Genomic DNA, 11,211 nt, shown 5'->3' with positions numbered 1-11,211 from the left:
CAGAGGCACCACTGACAAAAACCCTGTTTGCTGCCAGGGCTGCCCTTCCCAGCCCTGTTTCTCTCTGGCCTGGGGGACAGCAGGGCTTGCTCACTCTCTTGGCATCCAGTTTCAGCTTGATGTTTCCATCTGCCAACCACTCGGGCATGTCTCTGCTCGGAAGCAAAGCCTCTGCACACACACAGGGGCTTGGACCCTTGGCACCAGGTTTCCCTGAGACAAGTCAGAGCTTGGCCTGGAGGCACACCTCCCGTGCTACAGCCAAAATGTTCACCTGTGGCCTCAGGTGAGGTCAAAGACAGGGCCACCTGGAGCCTGTGCTTTGTGACATCCATGGAGTACCTGCCCTGGTGTGGTGGGACACGTCACACAGCTTGAGGTGCTGCAGTGGGTGGGTACAGGCTTTTCAGGAGAGACAGGCTTAGGAACCCCTTGAAGTGACCCAGCTTAGGGACATCCCGGCTGGGTTACAGCTCTGCAGAACAATTTCTCCTCTCCAAATGTTGGGAGAAATGGGGTTTGGAATTGGGCTGTATAAATCTCTATTTACATAGAGGGAGAGAATGTGTCGTCATCTTGCTTGTCCATGTCCAGGGCCCATGACAAAAGCCATGTGAACTTGGAGATCAGCCTCAAAGTTCTGAACATGAAGCCTCCTTGCACAGGTATTCGCGAGATCTTTTTTGTCTATGATTGTACTGTTGCTTCACATCTTCATTCCGAGGGTGATGCAGTCAACACTCAGAAGTGGACACTTCCTCCAGGATACATGGGGATATCTAAAGCCCTTATGTGGGACAGGGAAATGTGACCCAGGACCCAGGGGAGCCTTCCTGAAGCAGGAGCTGGTGGCCAGGCAGAGAACACCAAGGCATCTCGCTTGAGGGAACTCATTTCTCACTCTTGACTAGACGAGGAAGCCTGGGCAAGTGCACCCCCGGTGTCCAACACCATTCTCATCCCTGCCTTCCCCTGCAATGGAGTCACATCTCATTTCCCTTGCAGGGCATGAGAGAACTTGAAGACGTTCCTATAAACCGGATACATCTGGATTAGCCCAATTTTAGCTGTTGAAAAGAGCTAAAATTCATTGACTTTGACTCTTTGCTTCCCTCTGTGAATCGAGGGAGCTCTTGACTTCAGGGTGTTACTCGTTCTGTGCAAAGAGTCAATATGGACCAAGAGGTCCAAGCAGGGAGTGCTTGGAGGGCTCCTGGCATCTCTCTTTGACACACAAATGTGTTTTCTGTTGGGCTAAGATTTCCCACTGTTGGAATTCAGAGGAGCTCATGTGGACCTCATATACAGCTGAGAAATGGGCTTTCCTTTTCTTTGAACTGTGCATTCCTTTGTTCGTGGTTTTTTGTTGTTATTGGCAATTAAGAAACACCCTGCTGTGTCTGCGTGCAGCTCGTTCTCCAAGTAAACCCAGTGGATGTTGGTGCCAACGGGCTGAAACTTGCAGCTGCAAACTTCAGTGGGGAATGCTCGGATGGGAACAGGGCTACTGTAAGGTGGCTGAAGGGAAAACGGTGGGCTTGGAGGGTAGGGATGAAGGCTCTTCACAGAGTGTCTGACAGAAAGGCTCAGACATAGTCAGTCTCCATCAGCAGACACGCAGGATCAATATCAACTGGAAATTGTGGCTATCACATCACCTGGAAGCAAAATAATCAAGAGAAGTGGGAAAAATCCATTCCTATTGTTATTTAGCATTGTAATCTTTTCACTGTGGCTACACTCCTGAAATCTCTCTAATTAACCACCGAAGAAGTGAGGAATAACGAAAATGATGCCCTGAGACTTGGCTTGTTAGGAGGTTTTGCATGTTAATGAGCCCTCTGGTGCAGAGCTCCTGAACTGCAGGTCCTGAAAGAAGTTGGAACAAGCTTCTAGAGAGCTACACGTCAGAAGCGAACCCCAGGGTTTCTGAGGGTGTTCGCAGGCCCCATTGAGGGAGATCGCTGAAGAGAGCATGGAGGGAATGATGAGAAGAGGTGACCATCCTGGGGACTGAGGAAGCAGGAAGTTAGAGGTGATGGATGGAAGCGGAAAGTGAAATGTGGACGTGATTGTGAAAGCTCTTGACTTGTCTCATCGAGCAGGCCAGGCAAGTCGTGACCCCCAGCCCCTGGGCATGGGGACCCTTTCCCTCATGGGATGCTCAGGGCTCTTCCTGGGGGCAGGGAGCTGTGAGGGTGTGCGATGCTGAGTGCAGGACAGCAGTTGGACACATGCAAGGCTCGAAGGGGGTGAGAAGGCTTAAAAGCTCTGGGGCTGCATGTCCTCCTGCTGCTGCTGCTGCCTGCAAGTCAAAACTCAACCTCTTTCACTTCAGCATCAGACCCCCTCCCACTCTGCTATTCCAGGTCTTCTTCCAGCCTTTAACACACTCATAGCTACACACACCCCACTCTCTCCCTGCCCTCCCATGTGTCTCACCAACCTTTCCCTCTTCCCCTGCACTGATGGGACATCACCGCACTTTGTTTCAAGTCCCTGCAGCCACTTCCTCTAGGCTTCCCCATCAGTTTCCTCTTTCCACAAGCTGCTCTCCTGACATCTCTCTTTTCCTGACTCTTGGTATGGACTGTCTTGTACTTGAAATGCACCATCCTTGCAGACCAGCTCTACGGAGCTCTGCTGCCCTTCCCTGCTGCTCACATGGCATACCCCGCTTCATGGTCACAGAACAGGCCCCAGAGTCTGCTCCTCTGAGGGCTGCCATCGGCACACTTCTCTTCTTCCTTACTCCCCTTGGGAGGGGAGACCCCTCTATTGACTCTTTCAGGTCACGACAGCCAAGGCTGACCCTGGCTGTGACATCCATGACGAGCTCTTCCTTCTTTGTCAGCAACAGAGTCACATGAGCATCCCCACAGGTGGCCCATCTGGCAGCTGTGCCATAAAGACCTGTGTGCCAAGATGTATTGGGTTTGCGGGGCAAGTTTTTGGTACGGGGGAGCTACAGGGGTGGCTTCTGCAAGAAGCTGCTAGAAGCTTCCCCTGTGTCTGATAGAGCCAATGCCAGCTGGCTCCAAGATGGACTGGCTGCTGGCCAAGGCCCAGCCAGTGAGCACCCCTGTGATAACATATTTAAGAAGGGAAAAAAACGAGGAGGAGGTGCTCGCATAACTGCAATGCTATCATGGATGGTTACGTACATTTTAGGAAAGACAGACCACCTAGGCAAGGTGGTGGAGTTGCTGGTTATGTGAGAGAGCAACTGGAATGTATCGAGCTCCGCCTAGGGGTGGATGAAGAAAGAGTCGAGAGCTTATGGGTAAGGATGAAGGGGCAGGCTAATATGGGGGGACACTGTTGTGGGTGTTTACTACAGGTCACGTGCTCAGGAGGAGAAAGTTGATGAGGCCTTCTCCAGACAACTAGAAGTAGCCTCACGATCACAGGCCCTGGTCATCACGGGGGACTTCAACCACCCTGATAGTTGCTAGAAAAGCATCACGGCCAGGCACGCACAGTCCAGGAGGTTTCTGTAGAGCAACTTTTTGACACAGGTGGTAGAGGAGCCCATGAGGAGAGGGGTGCTGCCGGACCTTGTACTAACAAACATAGAAGGACTCGTTGGGGATGTGAAGGTTGGGGGCAGCCGTGGCTGCAGTGACCATGAGATGGTGGAGTTCAGGATCCTGCGTGGCAGGAGCAGGGCAATCAGTAGGGTTACAACCCTGGATGTGAGGAGAGCTGACTTTGGCCTCTTCAAAGACCTGCTTGGGAGAACCCCGTGGGTTAAGGTTCTAGAAGGTAAGGGGGGTCCAAGAGAGCAGGTCAATATTCAAGCACCACTTCCCTCCAAGGGGTTGGCCTGCTGGGAAGCAGCACGGCAGAGAACTGCATCAACTGGCCTCAAAGCGTTCGTCTTTAGTCACTGGTGTGGTGGTGTCTGGGCACAGTGGCCCGGCTAAGCTTCTTCAGAGCCTGGGTGTGTTGAGCGTGGGCAGTTTCAGGGTGGCCCAGCACCATGCACCCATGCTGTCTGCTCAGCCTCCTGGTTGGCTGAGTATCTTCCGATTGCTGCTGCCACGGCTGGCAGCTCCTCACAGCAGAGGACTCCCTGACCCAGAGCCCAGCACACGCCCTGGCTGTGGTGGGCACCTGAGAACGGGACAGGAGATGGATGGCTGTCATTATAGTGTGGTCTTGAATGGCAGAGGAGCCTACCTCTATGGCTTTTGATTCTGGGAAGCTCAACCAGATGAGTGCACTGGCACGTTACGCTGTTTTTAAAAGACACGAGTATTTTGGCAGTATGTTCCCCATAGCTGCAGTTTCACAAAACCCACCAAGAACAGTTGGCGTGACCTGCCAGTCTGCTGGAAGGCTTGGCAGAAACAGCCGTTCCTTGCCTGCAATGATGGTGTCAGAAGCGATGTCAGCACAAAGTACAGGGACCAAGTAGAAATGACAGCAAGAGCTTGGGCTGATGCTGATGTCCCCCTGCAACTCTCCTGGGTCTCCAGACAGGACTGCAGGTCCCCAGCAGAAGCCCTCAGTCTTGGCTGTAGGAGGGGAAACAGCACCATCTGTTTGCAGCGGTGTTTTACGAGCATCTTTGTAGGGAAGCCAACGTGGCCTCCATGATCGGATGTCCGTGACCCACCCGCAAGGATGGGGATCCATCCCCAAGCCACAGGCGCGGTGCAGCATCCTCTGCTGTCCTGGGTCACGTTGAGTTAGACCTTACCTCCAGGCACCCAAAGGGAACGCCTGATGTTTGCTCTGAGTTTAGGCTTATGAGTGCGTGTTGTGGGGGCCAGAGGAGGGAAGAGGCACGAAGGGTCCCCAGACAGGTCAGACAGCCCCAGGCTGGGGGCTTCATCTCAGACTTGGGTCTCCCTTTCCGAGGCAGGCTCTGCCCTTCCACTCCCACACAAGGACACAAAGGCACCCACCCTGAGGTCCGATAGCCAGGTCTCATCCCCTGCCCCACGTTTCCCCATAGCCACCTCGCACACGTGCCAGCCCAGAGCTGTCTGGGGGCTTGACTACAGCCTTGGGAGAAAGGAAAAAGATCTGCTGTATTGAACCAGCTGGGAAAGGTACAACGGGTGGTCTGGGGCATCCAAAGCACAACGGGTGGTCTGCGACAGCCAAAGCTCTCGTGGAGCGACCGCTACTTCTCCCTGCTGCTTTTCTTCCTGCTTTCCAGCAGGAGCAGCCCCTGATGCTTGATTTCTTGCCGTGTGGGGACAAGGCCATGGTCTTCGTCAGAGAAATCGGAGGTGTCTGGAGGAGAGAGCAGAGAGGAGCGGGATGAGGAGAGGCTGTGGGGCCCCCTCTGCTGTGCCCATGTCCCCGGGGAGAGCCAGCACGTTACGGAGGCCTCACAGGGCGCCCTCGTGCTGAGCCCTCCAGCACTGGCACTGCTGACTGGCTCTTCCACCCCAGCATCCCCGGGTGACCTGCCATGGCCCATCTCCAACACTGCTGGGGCTTCCCATAAAGCTCTGGAGCCATGGGGTGGTGGGTACAGCTCCTGCTTCCTTAAAAAAAGCTGGTAAGCTGCCAAAAACTCAGCGGTTCTTCCAAGAGCATGCAACAGGAGGAGGAGGAGGAGGCCACAGCCAGAGCCAAGCACTGGTTATTCTTCGCAACCAGATGATTTGGAAGACGAGGGTCTCCCTCCTTGCCCCACAGCATTCCTCCTTGTTCCTGCTGTGGTTCGACACTCACTGCCCCACTGGCTGCATTCGTTCTCCCGCATCCCCACCTGAAACCATCAGCCACGCTCAAAGCCTCGCAGATAGCCGAGGCCAGCCCCAAGGTCTGGAGACAACTCATGGCTTGGGGTCTGCTGGGACAGCGTGAGGCAGGCAAGGATGCCCAAAAATCCCAGCGGACAGGGGCTGGGACAGTCGCTGTGGAATGCACCCCCACCGTGCTCTCCTACCTTGGACCCTGCTGCCCATGTCATCCGAGGAGATCTTCAGGTTCTGTGGATCACTGGCGGTCGCTTTCTCCAGGAAATCCCTGACGTGCACAAAAGTCTGTGAAAGACACCTGGGGTTAACTGATGGAGGGGAGGTGGTTTTAAGAAGCCCAGGGGCTGGTTCCCCACCGTGATGTCCCCTGGGGGGGACACCCTGCAGTGCCCAGTGCCACCTGGGGCTCAGCTGCTCCATGGCTCTTCCCTGGGGCCTCCTCCATCCTCCTAGCTGGGAGGACGGTTTGGGATGGGCCATCCAGGAGAGTCGCAAAGACCACAGCAGAGACGGAGCCCCTACGCACCTCGTTGTTCTCATCGGGGCTGTAGCTGTCGCAGGGCAAGTCGGCCACGTGCTGCGCCAGGTACCACATCTTCTGCTCACAGTCCTGGAGCTTCTCGACCACCCCCCGGGGCTTGACAGAATTGTCCTGGAGTCAGAGAGAGAAGAAGAACAACCTCGGTGGGGAAAATGAGCCACTTGGGGTGATGGTGGCTGCACCAAGTGTCACCATGCCGTGCCGTTGCATCGCCAAGCACCGCCGGGGCCATGCTCACCCCAGAGCTGTGCAGGTACCTGGTCAGGCACAGGGATGCCGTGCAGACGGACTAAGAGGTTGTCCATGCCGTTTTCAAAGTGGAGCAGGAGCTCCTCGTTCCTCACCGCCTGGGTTTGCGCCTGCTCCAGCTGAGCCTCTTCCCGCTGCAGCCTCACCCTCAGGTCCTCCTCCAGCATCCTGGAGCCAACCACACTCCCATCCATACAAGTGCACAGGGGTGCAGAGACACCCCACATCTCTTGCAAAAGCTGCTCTGCTTGCCCCTCTCCCAACTGCAGAGAAGAGATGCTGCCTGCAGCCCAACTCGGACATGCTGCCACCACTTCCCATGCCAGACAAGGAGCAAGGGTGCTCCTGCTGCCACAGCGGGAGCTTTGGGTGCTGTGCCAGGACCAGAGCTGGGGGAGCACCCTGCTGAGAAAACCTGCGGTGCAGGAGGGCTGGGTGGCTGCAGCGGGACGGAGGAAGGGGTGCCCTCTTGGGACACTTGTGAGGCATGTGTCCCCTGCCAAGGCTGGGGGCCTGGTTAGCACATCTGTCCCGAGCTCAGCAGCACCTGGGTGTGTTGCGGGGCTGGCCAAACTTCAGCTCAGCCTGCTTCAGCTCCAGCTCCTTCAGCGTCTCCTTCAGCGCCGCCTTCTTCCTCTCGTGCTCCTTGACACACTGCTCCAGGTCCACTGAGGACTTCTGCTGCGCCAGGAGCCTGCCGGGGATGTCCTGGCCGGGGGAGAGCACCAGGACTCAGCCCACGGCACTCCTGCAGGGTCCAGCACCCGGGCTGTGGCCTCGTGGAGGTTTCTGCACCACGGACCGACCGCTGCAAACTCATGGCATGGAGAAAAGGAGGTCCATCCCTGCCCGCACAAGAGGGGCTTTGGGGGGCTCCGCAGGCAGTGGAGAGCAGACAACGCCACAAGGAAACAAGGCGAGCCGTGAGGTCTCGTCTCCCCGTGGCTCGAGCAGCCCCAGGTTTTACCGGAGATGGATTTTACGTTACCCAGAGGCAGGAGCGCTGTGCCGCAGCCTTGGCCTTCTCCGTCTTCTCAGTCAGCCAGGCCTCGCGCTCCATCAGGGATTGGGTGGCCTCCAGTTTGGCGTCTGAGTTGGGAGGGAAGCGGCAGGGCAGGATGCCTGCGGCTGCACCCGCGTCCCACCCCCCCGGCACCCCGCCAGGCACTCACCCACCAGCGGGTCCTGCGAGTGCAGGCTCGGGAAGCCCACGGCGAGCTGGGACTTGGCTTGCTGCAAGGATGAATGTTCATCATCACCCCCCGCTGCTGGCTGCTGGCACCCTGGGTGAGCTGGCCCTGCAGCCCCCCCGCTGTGGGGGGCTCGACACTGCTGCCTGCTCTCTGCCCGCAGCCCTGCCTGCACCGGGCCCCCCCAGCTCACCGCTCTCGGCTGCCTTTCGCTCTCTTCCTTCAGCCAGAGCCTGTCCACGTGCACCTCCCGGGCAGCCAGGGAGCGGTGCCTGCGCTCTCTCTCTGCCCGGAGCTGGGTTTTCATCTTGGCCATGTCCTCCTGGAGTGTATCGGAGGAGGGAGAAGCGGCTGCCAAAGCTGGGACGGACCTTAGTGCGCCAGCGGAGCTTCTGGGATGGCCAGGGTCAAAGATGCCCCCCTCCCCACCATGTCAGCAGGCTGGGAAGGAAACTGGGAAAGGAGGGCTGGAGGATGGAGCATGCTGCCTTCACCATGGCTGGTGCTTCAGGCAGGCTGTCCCCAGCCCCAGGGCAGCCTGGCCCAACAGTGAGATGCGGGAGGAGCTATGGAGGCATCTGGGTGCTGTGGGCAAGCCCAGCTCAGGCTCTTTTGCCTCCTCTTTCGAGCAGCAAGACTCACCAGCCTGGCTGCGCCTGGGGGCTCTCTCTGGAGAGTGGGAGAGGGCCCCGAGGTGCCCTGGACCATCTCACCTTGGCTACATCAGCAGCTCGGAGGGCATCCGAGGCCATGAGCTCCATGTCTTCCAGCTCCCCAGGGTACAGCTCGGCCATCCCGCACAGGAGGCCCAGGTGCGGAGGCAGGTGGGCCAGCTCCTGGGACACAGGGAGCCACAGCACCCAGTCACCCCAGCGAGCCACGGGGGTCCCCTGCACGCTGCGACGGCGCATGGAGGGGAGCAGGAGGACCTCGCCGAGCCAGGAGGGCATCCCACCAGCACAGCCCCTCGGGCACCTCTGCCTTTGCAGGAGAGGCGGTTGGGACGACGGTGCGGTGAGGAGGAGCTCACCTTCCTCAGGGCATCCCGCACCGCCAGGTACCGGGCGGTCACCTTCTGTGCAGCGTGGCCTTTTGCGAGCATCTTCTCGATGTTGTTCTCCAGCTGGTGAATCGCCTGGGGTGCAGACAGGAGGGGGACACAGGGTGACCCCGTGTGCCGAGCCCGGCTCCCACCCAGGGGGGTGCAGGGGTTGGATTAAACCCCCCCCGTGGGTGCTGCCACCCCAGGAAGGGGTCCTGCATACCTGCACCTGTGCCTGGTGCCGCTTCTCATCCCTCTCGGCATCCTGCAGCTGCTGCAGCCACCTCTGCAGCTCATCACGGGTCTGGCTCCGCTGCCTCAGCCGGTACAGCAGCACGTCGCACGTCCTCCTCCGCTCATAGATTTCGGCACAGAGCTTCTCCAGGGCCACCTGGATGGGCACGGGAGAGTTTGCCAGGCTGGAGGCAGGGCTAGCTGGGCACCCGTGGGAGAAGGGGGCACAGCCTGGAAAACACCCCCCAAGGTAGAGCCGGGGACGCTGGGACGCTGCTCTGGGGCATCGTCACTCCCTTGGCAGGACGGGCTCGGGGAGAGCTTTGGTCCGTGGGGCTGGCTGGGGCGAGGCGGAGGTGGGCATCTGCTGATGGCAGTGGTGGGCCGGGCTTCGGGACTCTGCGTAACACAGACCCGGGGCTGGGTGTCAACCAAATCCATCGGTGCCCCAGGTGCGGCTGCTGGCAGAGAGCGGTGGCACTGCTCTGTCCCTGCAAGAGGCCCCCAGGCAAAGGCATCTCTGTGGGGCCAGTGCCTTGATCTCCATGGGCTTGGAACCAGGTCATGACCTTGGGGCAGGCAGTCAAGGGCACAGACAGCATCTCTCTCCCAGGGATGCAGCTGGACCCCACAGGAATCCCAGCAGCCCTGGGGACACGGCAGGGGGCAAAGGAAGCTCAGGGAGCCACAGGAGGACCTGCATGCATGGCTCCCACCATAGAAAGGGACCCATGGGACCGCAGGTGAACACCCCGGCTCTCATCACACCAGCCCCAGGGTGCTGCCCTTGTGCCGGCACCAGGTCCCTCCGCCGTGCACCTCATCCTTCCGAGGGTCCCCGGAACCCCAGCCCCTGCCAGCAGCCTGCACCCGCCCGACCCTGCCGTTACCTCCACCGTCTTCCCGGCCAAATCCATGCCCATGGGCCTCTGTGCTCCGCAAGCCTCAGCGATGGGCAACTTGCTGTGCTGTGGGCAGGAAAGGGGCAGAGAGAACATCACTGCCAGCCTGGGGAAGGTCACATCCTGCTCCTGGAGAGGGCTGCTGGAGGAGCTGGCTCCGCAGGGCCAGCACCAGGCAGGGTACAGCAGATGGCACCTACCGCTACCGCCTGGACGCTGCCCAGGGCACGGACGTCCTCCTGCACCGCCTCGCGCAGGCGCGGGAGCAGCTCTCTCTTCTGACGGAGCTCTTCCTCACAGCACTGGGCGATAACCTTCCTCCCTTGCTCTGCAGGACATTAAGGCGCTGCTGTTGGCACCGTGCAGGACCAAGAGCCCCCCACCCGCCCCCGCCAAGCCCAAGGGGCAGCACCTTGCAAGGCCACCATGGTGCGCAGCTCCTGGGCGCGCTGACTGAGCTTTGCCTTCCGGCCCTGCGCTGTGCTGGTGCTCCCACCTCAGCCCTCCAGCCCCGCGGCAGCCATCACGGCTCCGATGCCTGGCCGGGCCGTGGCTGGGCCGTGACCACGGACGCAGCCCAGCTCCCGTTGCCCGTGGAACCGTTGCTGTGACACCTCCAGCTGCAGCACGCCGCACACCTCCTGCTTGGCCATCACCTCCCGCTCTGTTTCTCATCACCGTGGCTACAGCGGTTGCAACCCGCCCAGCTGCGGAACCCTCCGCACCCCACCGGGAACAGGGCGAGGACCATTGTGGGGAAAAGACCTCTACAGGTAACCCAGACACGTCCAGCGCTCTCCCGGCACCTGCCAGCGTATTTCAAATGGCAAGGGGAGTCCACCACTACCCAGATCTGTACCTTTGGAAGTTACAGTTCATTAGCAAGGAAGCGATTGTGCGGGCACTTACAACCGTGGAAACAGGCCAGAACAAACCAGCCACCAATATTGACATTTCTCTCCATGCTCACCATACGTTCTTGCTGAACTACAAATACGACAAGAAAGGCAAGCATGCACATTTAGTTGTTGATAAAGAAAATCAAGCCCCCTCTACCAGAAAAAAATCCTCAACGTTTGATTTGCAGAAAGACTTTATACGGAAATTGCCTCCCTAGCACCAAGCTCGTAAATCAGCTCAGGTTAAGTTTCTGTAACTCCAGATCTTTCACCTGCAGCCATCCGACTGCGCTCTAGCTGTTGAACATCGGGAAAGAAGAAACGACAGGTTTGTGAAATCAAGCATCACCGACACGGTATCATCTGAGGCTCTCACTCAGTGTCTCGTTTGCAGATTTATCAGTTGCATGTTAGTGCTAATTGCCAGTGAC

The 11,211-nt window shown here is 58.5% G+C and overlaps 1 protein-coding gene across 1 annotated transcript; it reads right to left on the bottom strand.

Annotated features, from left to right (window-relative positions):
* Positions 1-5,134: 5,134 nt before the first annotated feature.
* On the bottom strand, positions 5,135-10,534 carry LOC142599806 (coiled-coil domain-containing protein 183-like). The gene is made up of 15 exons (XM_075741560.1): positions 10,447-10,534; positions 10,294-10,359; positions 10,082-10,209; positions 9,870-9,947; positions 8,969-9,136; positions 8,734-8,838; positions 8,417-8,539; positions 7,897-8,025; positions 7,686-7,746; positions 7,502-7,602; positions 7,061-7,221; positions 6,522-6,696; positions 6,250-6,375; positions 5,912-6,008; positions 5,135-5,247 (listed from the first exon to the last, which is right to left on the bottom strand). The coding sequence occupies exons 1-15, from the start codon at positions 10,532-10,534 to the stop codon at positions 5,135-5,137; spliced, it is 1,719 nt and encodes a 572-aa protein (XP_075597675.1).
* Positions 10,535-11,211: the final 677 nt, after the last annotated feature.

This window comes from Balearica regulorum, unplaced genomic scaffold, assembly GCF_011004875.1.
Source record: "Balearica regulorum gibbericeps isolate bBalReg1 unplaced genomic scaffold, bBalReg1.pri scaffold_51_arrow_ctg1, whole genome shotgun sequence".
NCBI lineage: Eukaryota > Metazoa > Chordata > Aves > Gruiformes > Gruidae > Balearica > Balearica regulorum.
Note: the sequence above shows the minus strand (reverse complement) of the source record. Positions and strands in the feature narration are given on the sequence as shown.